This window comes from Cygnus olor, chromosome 2 (genome assembly GCF_009769625.2).
Source record: "Cygnus olor isolate bCygOlo1 chromosome 2, bCygOlo1.pri.v2, whole genome shotgun sequence".
NCBI lineage: Eukaryota > Metazoa > Chordata > Aves > Anseriformes > Anatidae > Cygnus > Cygnus olor.
The window spans coordinates 44036925-44056957 of NC_049170.1; the positions used below are offsets into that span (position 1 = coordinate 44036925).

The 20033-nt window shown below is 38.6% G+C and overlaps 1 protein-coding gene and 1 long non-coding RNA gene across 2 annotated transcripts in view; one reads left to right on the forward strand and one right to left on the reverse strand.

The window, feature by feature from the left end:
- Nucleotides 1–20033, forward strand: part of LOC121066436 — a 21938-nt gene continuing 1905 nt past the window's right edge. Inside the window, exons 1-2 of the long non-coding RNA XR_005817779.1 lie at nucleotides 1–113; nucleotides 254–343. This is a non-coding gene — a long non-coding RNA (uncharacterized LOC121066436). The remainder of the gene's footprint in view (nucleotides 114–253; nucleotides 344–20033) is intronic.
- Nucleotides 5874–20033, reverse strand: part of DYNC1LI1 (dynein cytoplasmic 1 light intermediate chain 1) — a 24413-nt gene continuing 10253 nt past the window's right edge. Inside the window, exons 3-13 of the mRNA XM_040549921.1 lie at nucleotides 19268–19384; nucleotides 17909–18139; nucleotides 14490–14659; nucleotides 13308–13401; nucleotides 11647–11782; nucleotides 11185–11296; nucleotides 9976–10035; nucleotides 9809–9853; nucleotides 8702–8822; nucleotides 8379–8537; nucleotides 5874–6798 (exon numbers count right to left, since the gene is read on the reverse strand). Coding sequence (XP_040405855.1) covers nucleotides 6686–6798; nucleotides 8379–8537; nucleotides 8702–8822; nucleotides 9809–9853; nucleotides 9976–10035; nucleotides 11185–11296; nucleotides 11647–11782; nucleotides 13308–13401; nucleotides 14490–14659; nucleotides 17909–18139; nucleotides 19268–19384 — 1358 coding nt within the window. The 3' untranslated portion in view covers nucleotides 5874–6685. The remainder of the gene's footprint in view (nucleotides 6799–8378; nucleotides 8538–8701; nucleotides 8823–9808; nucleotides 9854–9975; nucleotides 10036–11184; nucleotides 11297–11646; nucleotides 11783–13307; nucleotides 13402–14489; nucleotides 14660–17908; nucleotides 18140–19267; nucleotides 19385–20033) is intronic.

Here is a 20033-nt window from a genome sequence, read left to right on the forward strand (position 1 = left end):
AGAGGAACACGTGAAGCCCACTGTATATAAGCACAGGTGTACTGCGTTCACCATTATTATACTGTTAACCTATCATCCGCAGAACTGCTACCGTCCATCACAGTCAAATTCGGGTACACTTCACTTATTTAAGTTTCTGTCAAATGTAATATAAATGGCAATTTGCTTACTTAACCTCAGCTTTGTACGCACTTTGGTTAAGTGAAGCGTATGCTCAGGAAATCAGGTTGCTCAGCCCCTGTTCCTGTTCCAGAGCCAGCAAAAGGAGTGGGGAGGACACGTGCTGCCACCCGGGAGCCCCGGTGCCATTTGTAACTCTGCCAAGAGCCACCGGGACGGACAGGTGAAGTAGGATGGCCCAGCTAAAAGCGGTCGGTTCGTGCTCTGTGTTGAACATTCACCAGCAGGCCATAAGCGCGATCCCTCCCAGTAAGAAAACACAATCTAGAGGAACGCTGCAGGGCCCCTGGGCAGGGCAGCACAGACTTGTTTGTGCCAGAAACAATGCCTGCTGCAGGAATCGGCTTTAGAGGCAAATGAGGAGGGCAAGTCCCATGATTCCCAAGGCATGGGAGTTTCCAGTAAAATAAGTAAGGTACCGCCACGAGGGCAGCATAGCTTCTGCCTGGGGTTGGGATGAGTTTAATGTAGTTCTGCTGGCAGCATCCCCAGAACGCAGGGCTAGGCACATAACATTTACTGTTACCACTCAAGAGTCTGCCTTGCCTTTATTGCTGTTTTTTACATTAGTACACTATAAATAAGATTATATTACAGAGGCTGGCATCTCTTTTCTGAAGGAATTTCCCTTGTTTTGTTTTCTTGCTAATATTTTGTGTGTGACTAGACTGTACTTTGGTCTGAGGGAGACAGGACTTAGGGAGATAGAAGAAATTGTGAGTTTTCCTTTTAAGGTGTTCGGTAGCATCTAGGGATATTTGCATTTGTTCCCATTTGAATCTTTACCAGTGTCTTAATGCAGCATTACTAGATTATGAACAGAGATTTAACTATTGATGACAACTGTCCGAGTCTGCTTTTCAAGGAGTCATATAAACACTATAAAAGTCAACAAAAGATGAAACATATTGCAACCTTTTTCTACTCCCTGTTGTCTTTGAGTTGGCTTTTCTGTTCAGGCCTTCTCCAGAAAGTACATATCAATGATGCATGAATTATAAAGGTTAGCTTGCCACTTAAGTCCTAGCTTATTTAGCCCACTTTATTTATTTATAAGGGAATTCATGAAAAGCAAAACAGTAACAAAGTTCCAGTAACTGTAACAAAGAAGGAACGAAAAGCAGACCAGGTAGGGCGTGGTAGCTTAAAAATACTTCGGGCATTGTGTTAAAACATACAAATGCTGCTATGCACACAAACTAAAGGCCCTTTTCATTAGAACTGTCTTTCAAGTACCTCACTCTCCTTTAGAGGGAATGCAGATCAAAACAATAGTTGCGATACATAACAAGCCTGTTTAATGCAAATAACTGTAATTACCTGCCTGTGATGCAATGGAAATCCCATTCCAGATGTGCATCTACTTCCTTCTGTTTACGTGCTGATGGAGTTTTCCAAAAACAAAGTCTTTCTTACCCACACAACCTGTGCCAGAATGGCAGAACCAGAGCTAAAAGCAGGACACCAGCAGAGAGGCAACCCTGGAGTTAGATCCTAAACTACCGCAACATCTCCATTCAGCCAAAGAGCTTGAGGTTGGCGGAAGCAGATTAGTGATGAGTGACCTAGTTTTCTCCCTCATTGCATCTTCTCCACCATAGTGGCCAAAAAGCAATACTTATTAAGTTGAGAAAGCTACCTCATTAGGGGAGATTATAGTATAGCTTTATGACACGGCTATCACCCCTTGCTGCACTGAAAAACCTTACAAGTAAGTGTGACTGAAGCTCCTTGAAGCAGTTGAGGAAGTGTCAGCCACTGGAATATAACGGACACAGACCAGGGCTGCATCCCTGTTCTCATAAAGTGAAGCCCCAGTGACCCTTCAGAACTAGCTTCGTACTGTATTACAGATTTACACAAATTAAGCTAAAACCAAAATCCCTCACAATCAAAATTAGCAGCAGGGCTCCATTGACCTGACTTGTCACAAATTCTAATTTTCCCATGTTCATAAATACAATTGTGTCTTTTTGTTTTCCTTCAAGGAGGGCAAGAGACGGAACTATAGGAATGGGAAAGTAGTTTAAAAGTCCAAAGAACTGAAGGAGACAGGCTCCATTTCATTTGACGGGCGATGAGGTTCATCACCACTGAACAATTAAGTCAGGCAGTTGGAGGCACAGCTCTCCTCCTGGTCTCAGTTCTGGTATTCCCATGCAAGCATCTGTTGTGGTTTAGCCCGGCTGGCAGTCAAACACCACACAGCCGTTCGCTCACCCTCCCCCCTCCCTCTCCGGGATGGGGGAGAGAAACGGGAAAGTGAAGCCTGTGAGTTGAGATAAAGACAGTTTATTAAGACAGGGAAAAGAATAACAACAATAATCATAATAATAATAGTATTAATAGTAATAATGTGTACGAAATAAGTGATGCACAATGCAATTGCTCACCACCCGTTGACCGATGCCCAGCCTATCCCCGAGCAGCCGGCCACACCTCCACCCCGGCTAGCCACCCCTATATATTGTTCAGCATGACATCAGATGGTATGGAATACCCCTTTGGCCAGTTTGGGTCAGCTGTCCTGGGTCTGTCCCCTCCCAGCTTCTGCTGCATCCCTAGCCTGCTCGCTAGCAGGACAGAGAGAGGCTGAAAGTCCTTGGCTTGGTGTAAGCACTGCTCTACAACAATTAAAACATCAGCATGTTATCAGCGCTTTTCTCATCCTAATCCAAAACATAGCACCCTGCCAGCTACTAGGAGGAAAATTAACTCTGTCCTAACTGAAACCAGGACAGCATCTAACAGGTTTCTTTCATGACTCTGGCCCTTCTTGTTGCAAGCATTAAGTACAGTACAACTAGCTAGCAAAGGGAATAACATAAGTACTGTGACAAAGAACTCAGAAAAGACTTGCACGTGTTGCATCTGCTGAAGATTCCTCTGCTCTCAAGGCTGTATTTTTGGGCCCAGTATTGCAATTGAATTCACAAACCCTGATCTTCATGCTGACCGGCTAGAATATGTGATTTTTAAACAGCTGAAGATTAAGAATTAACATTTTTAATAGCTATGTCTAAGTATCCCTTATGACACAAGAAAACAAACCCTCAATGCTCCACATTTCCCAAATGTTGGGTTAAGCTAACTCGTCACTGTTTTTCCACATTTATCTGCATAAAGAGAATCACAAAGCCATGAGGTATTTGACAAGTAACAGTTCTACAGGTGCAGGTGTCCTACTGCAAGTTAAGTTTGCTCCCCATAAAACGACTGCAACCCAATGGGTTGGTACTTAAGTTCCAGATGAACCACTAGAAACTTAAAAGTTAGTGTAGTATGGTAGCTAGTCCATATAGCCCAGGTATCACATACACATTTCAGAGACTGCCATATTTTCAGCTGAAAACTAAGAATTGTCTGGAAAGAAAGTGGTCTATTAACCAAAATTTTCAAGCTTAAAACTGGTAGAGTAAGCTTATTACAACCAGTATTCTCAAAGAACTGATGTAGGAACATGAAGGAGAGAAGGAGGAGGAAGAAGGAAGAAGAAATTTGTAAAAATCCCCCCCAAAACATTCATTTTGGGGCTAATAGTTCCTTATCTACAGAGAACTAGCTCTGAAAGTACAAAGGAATTTACTTGGTTTATTTACTTTACAGCATTTTTGCAGTATTCCACAAAACATTGATTTTATTTTTTTAAATGAAAAATCATCTGTTCTTCCAATACCATCTCTAATTTCTTGTGTACTAGACTAAAACCTTGGACCCAATGACACTAAAGGCATTAAAGGCACACAAAAGTGATTAGAGGTTACTCATGCTGTTATTCCTTTTAGAATCAAGGTCATAACAAACCTAACACATCTACAGGTAGGGCATTAAAGCACAATAAAGGATAACAAAGTAGTATCCTTTCCAAGCATCCTTCCGTTGTTTTACCCAACTGGTAGCTTTGGTACCTAAAAGAATGAGGATTAACTGGCTCTACGTTTTGTGAAAATAGCCTTCTATTACATAGGTTTGTTTTGCATGATAGTTCTGGTGACACCATCTTGACACTCTTGTCAAAGCAGTAGGCAGGGAAATTTCAACTCGAGGCCAAAGCCAGCAGCCAAGCAGTCCTGGTCTCACTGAATGGAAACAAGAAGCCAAAGCCACCAGGCTAAATAGAAACAAGTTCTCATTTTCCTTTTGTCATAAAAATACTTTAAAGTCTTTTTTCCAAAAAACACAAAGAAGCTGTGGATAGTGACAGCAGCTTTAAGAGAATTTTAACGTTAAGGAGGGAGGTAGGCTACATCAGTATAGTAGAATAAAAAGAACACGTAGAGAGAATGTTCTTTAAAGATTTTTTTTTTTTTGCAAAATAGCTAAAACAGCTAACAGGGGCTAGGGAAGAAATAAATTTAGAAGTTTTAAATTTGCAGAAGTGACATTTATTTCTAGAACTTTGTTTTATGAAGTGAAATTATAATGAGTCATTAGTAAGGTTTTCCCCTGTCCCTGCCTCTGAAAAAAAGCCACCTAGTTCAACAGTTCCTAATATATTGTCTAGTTTTCCAGAAATATACGGAAATAAAACATGTCCGAGTCTCCAGCTTCAAAAAGGATACTGGACTTTGACAGATGCTCAAATGAATAAAAAAATGCAGAAGCTAAAGTTTTCTTTCCAAAACCTGAGCAGTACGAAAGTTTAGGATATTGCCCTAGAGTTTCACTCCACAAACACTTACCACTGCAGCTCTATGTACGAAAAAGCATGCTGCTGATGTTAGGAACAGCACCTATTACCTTGAGCACACTTAGAGTTATGTTTCAAGAAGTTTACATACATAAGCTACTATCAGAAATGTACTGACAGCGATGCATTTCTCCATGTGTCCCCTCTGCTGAATCACTGCCATAAGCAAAAAGTTTCAGTACTCCAGTTTGAACAATTGATCAATAGCTAACAATCCCTACTGAAACATGGGATTCAGTCCACGGTTCAACACTCTGAATCAATTGTAACAAGTATGGTTAATAATTTAGGGAGCTTAATGAGAAACAAAATATGTTGTTCTTAAGTGAATTTAGGTATTTGGAAATAACGTGGAGATTCACTAGAACCACTACACTATGCGGGTATTTAAGGAAAAAGAATATCACCATATTCACAACAATGAAGATCTCTTCTTCATCAGCGGGTTTCTGAAGTTTTCTAAATAATTGGAGAAATTAATGTAAGACTATTTAAAGACCTAAACCTAAAGCAAACAACAAAAACCCACCCTGAACACAGAAGAAGTCACTTGGCAATTATTCGATAAGGACATACTTTTCACATTTACTATTCTGTAGCCGCAAGTAGGAAGAGACCATAAGCTTAAAAGAGATCAGTAAAGGGATGCTCAACATCTGTGTACTGAAAGCTGAAGTAAAGCCCTAACCTCAGTCAACTACTTCTTGTACAACATACCGAAAGCATCAGCAGGATTCTTAGTGTAACTAGGGTGTTTTCAAAATACATTACAGCAGAATCCACACGTCTGATAAGCTAGTGTTACTCCTAGCAACAAATGCAGCAGACTTCAGGCAGTTCCTTCCAGAAACAACGTTTTAAGGAAGTTTAAATCTGTCCCAGTGATCTTATTCACAGAGAGGTAAAAGATAAAAAGCATGCTTTAAAAAATTTAAGTATGTGGTGCAAAACATAACTGTAAACAAAGAACACCATGGCTTCAGTGAAAGTTATTTAAATTTGAATGCAGAGAATACTTTATTAACTGATTACAGTTTTGATGACCAATTTTAAACCATAATTCATGTGGGAAACATAGTGGGGGACATTAAGGCTGAGCCATATATATATAGACAAATCTGGATACTGATTATCTGTACATTTAACCTCTGCTTTTTCTTTATACATCGTTTATTCAGTGTCTGAAATTAATCAAACAACCAAAAAACTGGCCACTAATTTGAAGTCTTATATCTGGAATGAAATTTTTGCATGGGTTTTTGAACGCAGTGTTAATCTCAGGGGAGATCAAACAGATTTGCAAACATACTCCAAATAAAGTGTTCAAATATACTTGGAGTTTATTGTTGTTGTTACAGTTTTGTGCAATTCATTTTCTCTTACAAAAACCAGCAGTAGTTCTCTCCTTTAGAGGTTAAGCTCTACTTAAGATGGTATTCAACCTGACCACCAGGTTGGGAAATCAATATAAATTAAGTGCCTGTGGTGTGTATCAGTTTCCTGCTCTAAGCAACCTTTACCTGATAAGTGGACATACTTGCCAGTTTTACAGAATTATGCTGACTTTTCAACAAAACCCAGAAATTAAATTTACTATTCTTGCACTGTGAACAGCAGTCCTACATGATGTGATACCATTTTCCATCTGTACAGCTCCCTTTTGTTAAGTTGGGCAACACATGAAAGAAAGACAGACATAAACTGTTTGTGTTCTGAAAAGATCTTTCAGTTCTTTAGTTCCAGTCACTGAAGGAAGAGGCAGAGGCAAGTTTGAATTATCCCAGAAAACTGAACAATTGGTTTTATTTGGTGTCTTCAAGATGCTTCACCTTCTGTGGGAGATGTAGGGGTTGTAGGAGAGACCATGTCAGGTTTCCGTGAAATTCTGTCCAATTCTGCCTGAACATCTGTTAAAACTGGCTTCTGACCTACAAAAGAAATGCACATCATTCAGTCATGTTTATGAAACAGCTCTGGGAAAGCCTGTAGTATCTTTAATACTCAAGAAGCACCTGTTAAACTGAACAAAAAAACAAAATGGAAGAACTACATTTTTGCTTCAGACAAATCCTAAAAATTGTTACTGGACACTTTGGGTTGCAAAGTAAAGACTTAAGGCCGAAAATCAGAGATAAAGTCACATCCTTCTGTATTTCAGATTTCTCAAAATGACTTCCATAATTATAATATAAATTGTCGGCATATGAAGAGGTAATGGAAGGTTAAAAATACATATCATTGTTTAGAAGGATTCATAACTGCTAGAAAATATGGCATTCTGTATCAGCTGTACTTTACACTAATTCTCAACGGAAATCAAGGGTTTCACCACAGACTAATAATGTCAGTTTCACACACTCCGTCAACTTAAACCTGACACTGCTGCAGCTGGGCGCATGCACACCCTCGGGTGGCAAGTCCCTCTCTCCCCTCACCTGCTTACCTCCTTCATATCTTGGAATGGCACAGACATTTATGCAATCACACTTAAGACCTGATTCAAGCTTAACTCACACCATTTTTTTCCACCAGGTCACTCTTAACTCTTATCGCCCAGTCTAGGTTTCTATCCTGCCGTGTTCTACCACAGGAGAGGAAAAGACAACATAGGAAAAGGCAGTGTAGAACTAGAGGCTCTCCACAAGTAGGCACAGTACCTCCATCTGTAAAGGACAATTCTGACATACATGTCGTTTTAGCAATGTCTCAGCATCCTTGCTGAAGATCCAGCTTCACAGGAACTATCCATACTGCTAATCTAAACGTACTCTGCTGCTTCCAAATCATATTCAGATCCCAAACCATCATCTTAACACCCAATTTGCAAATGAAAAAAAAAAGTGAGTTTTATCAATAACAGTAAACGCAAGACAGTAAGTACTGAGGAAGGTGAAAAGGTGACATCTAAGCCAAGCTTACTTGTGTTTATGGTAACTCCTTGAAAACCTAGCTGCATGCCACATTCAACTGGCTACACCCTAACCCTTCATTTGCTGCATAGTAGGATATTTCTGAGAACATCTTTTCCTCCTTAACAGTTTCATTTTATTCTTGAAATTTCTGCCACGGCTCTGACGCGCCACTTCTCTGGAGTGCTGCCCCCACCCGGCTGAATTCACCCAAACCACCTGTCAGCCACTCCCACCGGATTTTTCAGCAGGTGCTCGCTGCATGGCACATAACAGCGCTTGTTACAACGCTCTCCATACGCTGCTCCAACTAACGCTGCAGACTTCCCACTTAGGAAGCACTTCTACACTTTGCTCAGCAAACTGAGCTTTGCATACAGAAAGACGAAGTGCACACATGGAATAAGGCTTATCTCAGGGTCAATCTACACAAAATGTTCGTGGGAAGCCAGGGTTTTTTTTTTTTTTTTTCCTCTTGCTGTCTAAAACATTAACATCAAGCACCAATGAAACACAAGCATTCATACTTCTGATAAACTCTACTAATAAGAATGATGCATCAGTCACAGTTTAGGTCAGAAACTGATCTTTTATCATACCTGACTTTTTTGCTGATGGTGGTAAATTGCTGCCAGCACCTCCAGTGCTGCCACCTCCAGGACTGCCACCAACACCCCCAGGGCCACCAGGGGAACCAGTTTTCTTACTCAGCAGACTGTTGAAGAAGTTAGCCAGGACTCCTTCACTAGTAGCTCCAGCTACAAGGCGGAGGGGAACGCAAAAAACACACAACATTTCTTAGGTTTAGGAACACTGATTTTAGTGTTTCAGTTATTTGTGCTAAATGAGCGTATTAAAGAAAGGAAGTAAAACAGCTGTTTTATTTCCCCAAACGCATTTGTGTTTTCAAAAGAAAAGGTACCTTTCATATTGGGATCAATTTTTTTGGACCCAGTAGGGATAGGTGTAACACTGGCAACGTTTGATGTCACAGATCTATTTGGTGTTCTAGGAGATCCTCCAGGAACTCTCGGTGAGGCATCCTACGCAAAGAAAGAGGATGAGAGAAAGAAAAAAAAAAAAAAGCCAAAGCTTGAAGTAGTCAATCTCCTACAGAATTAAATCACGCAGCACATGAAATGAAGCACTTGTTTTGCAGTTCTCTTTTTTTTTGAGACAACATAGTATCCCACACAGCTGAAACGACACAATTTTCTTGGAGCATGTGATCTCTTCCACACTTGTATGACATCATTAAAAACATTAACTTCAGTTCAACTAAAGCAACTAGCGAAGCTTACACCCTCCCCACCTCAACAAAAAATGTTAAAATCCACGCGCTATTCAGTAGTGCCTCTGACCATAATGAAAACTGTACTGATGAGATCATAGAGGAACTATTCCAACTTCTTGCAAAGACAACACATGCCACTGATATTGTGGAAATGACTAAAAGTAGTCCAATTTAAAAAAAAGAAATATTGCTGCAAAGATAACAAATCCTGTTTCTGTAAAATTGCAGTTCATCTAAACAAGATAAAGCTACCTTTAAAATATCACATGCTCTCCATTAAACTTGTAACTTTTTAGTTATTTTAATAGCATTTTAAATGTAGTTGTTGTCATAGTTCTCATTTGATTTTTCTTTTCCAGAGTCTCAATATTCTTAGAGAGAGAGTGCCAAATTTAGGAAAAATTTCACCAAGACAATTCAGCTGACATACCATTTGCTCTCTGGATGCACTCTGCACTCTTTGGATGGGAAGGTCAGTCAAGTAACTGCTTAGATGTGCTTTAACATATGAGAAGTAAAACCCTGATGTTTAGCCCTTGCTGCCAATACAAGTTATGTTTAGCTGTGAAGAAGTGTCATCATTTTAGAGCAGTGTAAGATGTAGGCTTTCAACGCTATGTAGTTTTAAAAAAAAAAATCAAAAAATATTTGATAGAGGGTTGCTTGCTTTAACTGCACTAAGCATATGAGTGTGGATCATTTTCGTGTATGGTATTTAAAATTCTTATTACTAACCACTGGCCTTCCTGCAGCAGTAGGTGGTTGTTTCGCCAACTGTGACTGCAAAAGAAAAAACAAACAAACCCATGTAATGTTAGATATTACAGTGACTAAGAATACAAAACCAAATTTCTATCAAGGATCTTGTTAAAGGGCTAATTATTTTATAGACAGAAAGTTACCTGCTGCTTCATAAGAAACACTTGGTCATCCTCTGCAACAATTTCTTTCTCATGAACAAACTGCAATACAAAAACCAATAACATCATTTTAACTGAAAGAAGTATTCTTTTTACACCTCCGTGTCAGTATGACCAAAGCATTCAATAATGAATGAAATGTGATCACCATGTTATATTACACATTTTATGTATTTAAGACTGCTACCTTGTAATTCCATTAAGTTACATTAATTAGAAGTGAAATGAAGGATCATTTAGTCCTTTGACCTGGCTGACATAAATCTGTAGATATATCTATGGAAAGATCCATTTTACGTTCAATGAAAGAGGAATGACACAAGTGACTACAAGGTATGTTCAGGGGGTGTCAGGATCATCAAGAATACAGTTTAAAAGGCATTTAAAGCGTGATACACAGTTATGTTTCTGGTCACAGATGCACGCACTCCACAACACACTCCCTGTCTCTGTTAACTTATCCAAGCCTGGTGTTACTGTTAGTAACTTTTGAAAAAGTGACTCTTCACCTGTACTACATTAGACTCGTCTATAAAGTGGAGAGAGATCTTAGATCCTAATTCTATGCATCAAGTCGCAAGCACTTTTCCGCCAAATAAGCTCACCACAAAACCTTTGCCAAAACAAACATGGCAAATACCAACACCAAAATTTATAATCCATGCCTCAAGTTTAGAAGCATGCAAAAAGCCTGCCAGTTGTATTTTCCTTGGACACTTAGTATTTTAGATACTATTGTATGTCTTGATTTCTCCCCTAAAGATTACAGAAAGGACATAGTATTAATTTTCCCGGCTAAAATAATTCACATATGGAAATACCAATCCCAAATTCTTAGATTTGTTACAAAAATTCACAAAAATATTTGCCTTGACTAACTTCTGTACACATGGGGTCCACTGCTGCTGGCATGTAGTTCTGTCAAACTACATACTTAAACAGCATAAGAGAGAAACATACTGATTATATTGTGGCAGCTGCATAATCACATATAGAGTTTTGTTTTGTTTTTATAAACAAAGAAGAACTTTGAGAACAAGATAAGCAAAAATAAGTTTATCACAGTCTTATGATACACTGGAAGGAAAGTCTCAAAGAAACACTCCAAAAGCTGACAGAAATATATAAGTACAAAGCTAAATGCCAAAATATTAGGAATATTTATTCTCTTTTTAAAACATTTTAATTTACCTTTCTGACTGGTGGTTTTCTTATGTTATCTTCAAAACTGTCTTCTGCTTTTAGTGTTTGAAAGTTCTCGTGCAATATTCCTATCTTCTTGTCATTATCCCAACCTGCAGGACTAGAAAAAGGATCATTTGGCTTTAAATTCTATTGTTACTTCAGCCTATTCTAGTATGCAATCCTCAACTGCACAGAACTGAAAGCCAGGAAAGTTGTCATCCTTCCCTATCTTCCATGTAATCGGGTAACTGACTAGTACAACTGGTTGTGGATTGGGGCAGGTTCACCATAACAGGGAAGAAGTGTCTCCGGGATTAACATTTCTTTTTGGGGCAGTGAGTATTTCTGATTTCAGTCCACTGGCACTCACCAAACCCCTGCTTGTGAGAATGTTACACTGAACTTTAAAAAGCATAAAACAAAAAGAGGTTCTAAATGCTGTTACGCATAACAATACAGGTAACTTACATAAATACTGCATCTTTTTCCACAACAACAGCTGGAACATTGAAAGGAAACCCATACAACTTCTGGACTATGTATTTATACACTAAATCAATGTTTTTGTTCTCCTTTACTGAAGTGTAGATAAGTGCTGCCCCATCTGAATAAGCTTGTTAAAGAAATTCAGTTTTAGTGGTTAGTAAGAGATAGTAAAGAGACCCTTTTTTGTTGCTTTAAAGGTTATTTCCTCTGTAAAATTTAAAGGGGGAATGTAAAATCATACAGGTCAAACAACTACCAGCACTATTTTTGAAATAAGCTTTTTAGTAATTTAAATCTTTCTTCCTGCGTTTATTTTAGGGCAGCTCATCTGTCGCTTTTAAAGTACAGGCTTTTCTCACTTTCAAAGCTTCCCTGTGATGTCTTCAAAACCGTTTTTGTTTTTCGCGTAGGAAAATTTTCATGCCATATCCTTATCTTGTCATTATCCCATCCTGCAGGACTATGTAGAGATGTGATGCACACACTACAGCATTAACACTTGTAGCTTCAAAAATGCAAAAGGTCTTCACCTTCCCAGCTGTGTTTTTAGAGGACTGAGCTCTAAGAAAGTGCTTAGTATTCCAACTTGTTTCAATATTAAAATAACACTGTTTATACACAGGATTAATAAAAGCAGCCAGGGAAATTTTAAGTAATTTTTACATTGGGATTCCATCTCCAATTCCCAATTTCCATTGGGAATTCCCATTCAGTGAAGTTATGTATGACATATACGATTACTGGGACTAATTCCTACTTACCTTTCATATTCTTCCTCCATCTACAAAACTGATTACAATTACCTGTAACTCCATTTTGAAAAATAGGTCTTAAAAGCTTTTTGAATGAAGTGCCATCTCCGTACTTAACTCAAGTCCCAGGTTCTTGAACTATTTTTTTGATCTGTTAACTGCTCTCTCTCCCCACTGCTATTTAACTGCTCTCTCTCCCCACTGCTATTTAAACTTCCCTCTACCACAGCACAAATGATGATAACATAACGAAGGCATATTATTAGCATCTAAAATCTAGTTCTTGGCATGTCTAGCTGACTAAACAACACTAACCAGTGTAATATACATATTTAATTTAAAAAAAAATAAAGTAATAATATCATAGTGACAGCTTATGTATGTTGCATCTGCACCAACACGAAAGCCAGTGGATCTTTCTTACAGCAATTCAAACTTCTTTTTCAACCTTATCGCCTTATCCTGTGGAATTACTGAACACTGAAGGGACTGCATATTTGGTCAAAAAGAATAAAACCTTATGCACATCTGATGTGATTTAATGCTTATGTGAATTTTCTTGTGTTAGGGATGTGTTGGCTTAGTCTTGTTGGTTAAGACTTGCTGATTTAGGAAGTGACTCCTAAATATGGAAACGAAGGCAAGTAAAGAAATTCATGGTAAGGGGACGTGCTAGACTCTTGCAGGACTGTAAAAAAAATTAAAATCAATCAACAGAAAACAGAAGAGTTTAGGTCAGCAATGTCTGCAGAGGGGTAACTGAAGCAGACTTCCAGCCACAGTAAAGGAGTTGTGTACTACTTTGGTACAGATGCAAATATTCTTTTAAGCTGGTCATAATTAATGAAAAGATTTGAGTCCTTATCGTCTTTATGATGCGTTTAAGGATACATTGTAAGCAAAACCGTCTGATATGTGATTGGATGAAGTCAAAGTGTTCATCTCTGTAGTCATGCTCTTTTTCCAGAACACTGATGGCATCACACTGTTGAGATAAGCACAAAATTAATATACCACTTTCAGTTATCTGTTGAAATAGCAGTGCTGCTGCACCTCCAGTTCACAACTGGGGAATAAGGGGTAGAGTGGGGTGAGTGGCAGAGGGAAAAACACCAAAAACCTGCTGAGATAATTTAAAAGCTGTAACTGAGCAAAATCTCTTAAAACCAATGCATAACTTGGCATGTATGTACTGTGATCAACATTAAATTGAGAGATTAAGCATTTGCCACTTTTCATTCTCTTACCTCCTGCCACACTATATGATAAAGTCTCTGTTGAACACTGTCCCATTGAATGATACCACCATTTTCTGCACAATGTTTTTACACAGTGGTATTACAGAACATCATCTTTTTGTCCAGTTTTTGCAAAAGGAGGCAAAAGCAAGAAATATGGAAGCAAGAGAGAAAAAAAATGGTGCTGGTGGGGAATAGAGAAAAAACATGCTTTTCAAATGAGAGGGTTAACCTTCCAGCAAAGTAACAGCATATGCATCTAAAGGTTTACTTTCACTGTGGGCCAGAGGCTGAAGATGCAGTATGCTTAATGCCAATGAGAACTGAAGAGCTGGGGGACACACAAGAGAACCACGGCACTTTCTTTTTAGCATAAAAATGTTACGTTTTGAACACAAACCAAAACAGGTCACAGAAACACCGTAAGAACTGAGGAAAGTTAGTACAGCAGCACCAGAACCCTGAACCTTCTTCACAGAAAGAACAAAAATATCTAAAAATCCAAAACATTGTTTGCAGAATAAAGGAGACCGTGGAGATTAAGGGGAATTCTAGTTGTTTACTGACTAGCTCACTTCCGTGCACAAAACCAGGGCTGAAAAATTTCTCAATTCCCTGAAAACTGGCATAACCGCAGGAAAAACTACTCCCAAATTAACATGCAATCAGGGCTTCCAGAAGATTCCCAACCTTCAACATTGAATGTGTTTTAAAGAATTCTTATCCAAGGTATTCAGAATGAACTAAGAACCATGCGTTTCCCCACCCCAAATCCAGAATTGACAGAGTTCCTTAAATAAAATATGCAGAAAAAAAACTAAAATGTGAAACAAACCTTTGTACAAACTACTACTACTGGAATGCCTAAGTTACATGTTAGTGTATCTGCACCCAGGGGTAAAATCACACTGTCATCTTTGTCTTCCTGTAATGAAGTATTTCTTCTCTGTGGAGAAGCTGGAAAATCCTCGCCTGGTTCTATATATTCCTGGAAGTCTCTTACCACTGAAAGTAAAAAAAGTTATATTAAAAGATCAGCTACTTTATTATTTCAACATTGATTTCCACTGCCATTGACCTCTAGCACTATTGATTGTATAGTACTTCCGCTTCTTTACGTGGAAAAAATTGAACATGCACTGAGCACCACCCATTTCTTCACTTTGCGTAGCACGAGAGAGAACTAGGAAGTCAAATCTGCTTTACTGACAGACAGAAGAACATGACCAGATCAGTGTCCACACGGACAACACTAACACATTTTTATTTTATCACTGTGGAACCACTAGGCAGTTGTTATTAACCATTATTGCTTGATATCTCTCCTAAAGAACGTAAGTTTCCTTGCATTCATCTTGGTGAAATTAATGCAAGTCTGTTAGAATAAACATAAGAAAGCCTTACACATATTACTTAGCTGCTATCTTATACCAGGTTTGACCTAAAAATCCCTTGTCCACACTTCTGTCTGTACAGTCAGTCCACACTACTATCAAACAAACAAAAAATTAACTATTGACTAGATGTATTATTAGCTAACAGTATATTAAATATTTGGCATGATTTTCACAATAGACCAGATACTGTTTCAAAATTTAGCAAGGAGGATAAGTTGGAATATAACAAGCATTAGAAGGAAAAAAAATGAGGTTATAAGTGTAACTTTTGCAAGGTTCTTCTGCAAAATACCCCAGCCTCTAATTACAGGGTCACTTAATAATCCTACTGTCAGGGATGCAATATTAGGCATCAGATGTTGTACTTTCACATCATGTGTCCCGTTTCACATGGCAGCAGCAGTATTTTACCCAAAACCACCACTGATTACTTTTCCATGAGTAGCGCTCCCTGATTCAGTTAAAAACTCAGGCAGCAAGACAAATTTAGCTGTATCATGCAAACCAACAGCTAGCTGCTCTAGTACTTCCTCACTGCTTTGTCCTGATTTATGTTAATCCATCCTTACTTCCTCTGAACTGATTGGAGCCCTCTGAGTTCATACCTAGAGGGTTATCAGTTGACTTAACAGAACACTGAATTATTGGAGGCCCTGGAGGAAGACATGAGACTGAGGTTATTCCAGTCTTCTACAGGTCTCAAAGTTCACACTAACAAAAAGCACACGTACAGATTATCATCTCTACTACAACAGTCAACTCAGGCTCTTAATTCAGGGAACACTGCTGCTTCAACCTGATCTGAGCGCCTCCCAGATCGATCATATCTTAAACCCTGATATCTTCTCACCAAGATACATCAGCAGTTCAAGGGAGCCTCTCTCAAACAGCATCCTCTCTGTTCTGGGAAAATCACATGCTAAAATAAAAAAATCACACTACTCCAGTGCTGGCAGTCCTCTGGTGGATTCCCAGAACTCCTGCTGTGTGATCATGATATACTCGTCTTCATTTGGGTACAAAAAACAGGAGAAGAGATTAACATTATATTCCACAGCTCAGAGGCTGTGAGATATTATCTCAGGTCCTCCTTAGAGGCACAGTTAAAACAACTAGGCAATGGGGCTGCTGAATTCAGCAACAGGAAGAGCTCTCACAACCCTTCACACACAGCTGCTACGTATCCCTTAATGCCTTCCATACCAGTCTTGGTTCTCACAGGGTCCCTTCCTTGAGTAGGGTTCAGTTGCTAAAACTGGAAGACAAGCACACCAGAACACCTCCAGAAAACTAGACACACAACCAGCTAGTAGATTTCAGTCCCATTAGCAAGTTAAATCAGCTCACAGGAGCCTCTCATGAGCAATGAGCCTGATACAAGAACAGGATTATGTAGCCAAAACTCAGGCAAGCAAGATTCCTCTCTCCTCCTTTTGGCAGCAGCAGCCTGCCACCCACCTAGCAATGCATGAAGTCACATCACAGAAGGCTCAAATTCACATTCCAATTCATGTCTGGATTGTGTCCAGGGTTTCTACTATACCCTGCACACAGACCATCAATATCGTTGAGTATTAGACGAGAAGCCAAACTCTTAATGGCTAGCTGGTTTTCTTGACTCACTTAATCACTTATATTTTCTAGATTTTGTAAAATTTCACTATTCTGTTCATTGTTGGTGTTAAACTACCACCTACACATTTTGATAGCAACGTTGTGCCCTTACTTTCATCCAGTAAAATCATACCCTGAACGCCTCCCAAACTGATAAAGTAAAAAAAACAAACCTAAAGGTGCTCTTCTCCTCCAAAACAAGCTCCCATTGTGGAAGATAAAATGATTCTGAATGAAACTCCCTTTAGAATAATCGCTCTCTTAAAAGAATAAAAGCTACCCATCCTCTCCTCCTCCATGCCAGAGTATCTACCACCATTATCTTAAGGGCTATTTTATCACAGCACAGCTACATCCTGCACGTCTGAAGAAGCTATTCAGCAATCAGGCCACCAGTTGCTAAAGAACATAGTTCCAGAGGCCAATTTCAGACTTATAAACAAAGTTTAATCATGCTATTTGATCTTGACATACAGCTCTCCCAAATGTTCACTCCTGTAGGAATTTCAAGAGGGGAAGGGCTCATGTTTAGTACCCCAAGTGAAATACAGTGGATGCCCAAAAGTAATACGTAGTCATCACGTTGGTCGGTTCCATCAAATAATTTAAGGAATCCTGCAACAACTTTGTGCTCTGTATATTTACGCTAAAGAGACATGAAACTGATAGAGCTACGTAGTATCTATGCCAAAAAACACACACCATATAGCTGCATTAGCATCAATAATAATATAACTCTTCAAATAGAAAGGGCCCAGTCATTACTAGGCTATAGTGAATCCTTTCAACATCTACACTTTTGTTAAGCAGAGAAAAGATTCAAAATTCTCTAAGATTGACTAGTTACAGGAACAGGTAGAAGACTGATGTAGTGTAGAAAGACCAAGATTTGCCTCTACAATAATTAAATAAAAAAATAGAAAGCTATGAATTTTTTTTCTTTTGTCAAATCTTACCTACAAAAATCTGTAAGAAATAAGATTGTAAACTCAACCTAGCTGTGCTTGCTTTGAAAGCCTTTTGTTTTTTTAAAGTACTTCCATTAGAAAGAAACACTATTATTGAGCGCTGTTCATATAGTTACTTAAGACTTATCTGAAATTTGACTTGCTTGATCTGGATTTCCTAGCTTTAAGTCACCTTCCCGAACAAGAAAAAGACTGCAACGGAAACATTAAGTGGTGCAGAAAGCATTAAGCATATTTGATTTAAATGGATTCCTACGTATTTGTGCAATACTCACACTTCTGTTCCATTTCTTTCATTTCTTCAGGAGGAATTTTTAACTTGTCAATGTGTTCTCTTACAACACTTGCCCATTTTTGTAAAGAATCCAGTGCAGTCCAAGGTCTAGACATGTCTACTACCAGCATAATTAGAGTGTCCTTTAGAGAGCTTGCATCCATTGCAAATTTAAGAAGACCTTTGTGATACAGGTCACCATCCAAAATCCATACATTACACCTTGTTTGGTCTACAACAAAAGCAGAAACATTTTATGAAATTTACACGAAACAGTCCACTACATAGTAGCTATTAAATCTCCATTAGATGTGTAAAATACAAAGAAAAAAGAAAATGACATGTTTTATCAGTCAGTTGAACACACATATGTAACAACAGAGTGAACTGCAGCTTGTGGAGACCTGCCCCTCGAAAACCCTGAAGTGAATAGAATACAGTTTCATGGCTGATAACTGAAGATCTGAAACACATTACCTGAGAGTGAAAACCCAAAGACAGAATTCAACATTTCCATTTGAGAGGGAAAATGGGTTGCTTCAAGAAACAACTTAGAAAGGGGAAATTGGAGTTTTGACAGGGAGATGGCAGTCTTTGACAGATGAGCAGACCAAGGGCTGAGAAGAGATGGCTGAATTCACCCAACGTGATATGTCTATATAACTCTTAAAGAACACAAGGTACCTTGACCTGTCAGAAACCTAGAGCACAATTCCAAGTTTTTCTTTTAAGTTTTAATGAATTAGATGGAGAGTGAAAAGACAATGAAGTTATTCTTGAGGTTTGCAAAAGGGACAATCACCATACAAATAGAATATCTTCCCCCAAAACAGTGTACTTCTATATCCTATAGACACAACTTCAGTGATAAATCAAGAGCTGGCGATTCAAAATTAGATAGCTTAGTATAATTACATTTTGCCTTCAGTTAAGTTTTTATCACTCATTACACAAGTTCTGGGGAAGACGTTCAGAACAAACTCCCAATACTCTTAACCTTGGTCAAATCATCTTTGAGACCCAGACATTATCCATTCCATCAGTGTAGGTATTTGGCGTCTTGAACTTAAAACACCTTTTCTTCTAGGTCTGAGAAGTATGCTTTTGCCTAGCATCCATTCAGAACATCACAATAACGCTGTTTTCCTGGTCTTTTCAGCCTTTTCACTGGCTCCTCTCCTTTCATGATACATACGAAAGGAGATTAGAATGAGAAACTGTCTCATGCTATAAATCGCTCATGTGGACTAAGCTGAACTCCTGCAAATTATCAAGAAAGCAAGCCATCAACTTTCATTCCAAATATCACACTATTGAACTATTACTTTGGTTTACGGTATTATTACAAATACAAACTTACCATCTCGATCTTCATCGTGCACATTTAAATACAAATATTCCATTCCTCTTCCTTTCTTGTATTCCTCTATACCTTGAATTTTTCCTATTAAGCTAGTTTTACCTGCTCCATCTTCACCTGGAGAGACAGAAGTTAGAAACCACTCAATCTTTGATCTCAGTTACATATTAAAAAACACTTGTGGCAAGAAGGAAACACTGTGCTAACAAGATGACTGAACTCATTAAAGTTTCAAAATATAGAGGGTTTTGCCCAACTCATCCATTTGTTCAAAGTGCATGCTCTTCCTTCAAGTCTTACTTCTAATTTGTTATAAATGCAATTATGATAGTGACTACCCTATTTGAAACGAGTTTTTATACACATTTTAAAACTTGTTTAACACTCCAAACAACTTCATTCTTTTACCAGCAACTGAGGTAGTAACAAAGTCTTTCCTGAGTTCATGTAACAGTAAGCTCATCTTACAATCTGAAGAATACTATTTACAACTCTCCCCATCAAGCAGGGCAGGACACCAGGCTGAGCAAGGCAAAACAGTTTCCTTCTCATTTTATGGGTGGTTTCTTTGAATCTTATCTTCTACAGCTCTGAAGAAACTTTAAAGAGGTGACAAACTGTAATCCATTATCTTACATTCTGACCAGAATTCATATACCTTGGTACATACACAGCCTGCAATCCGCATGCATTCACCCCACTGTTAATGCCCACCTATTCTCTCCCCCAAAAGGGAGCTCAGATAACTAGCGAACCTTACACAATA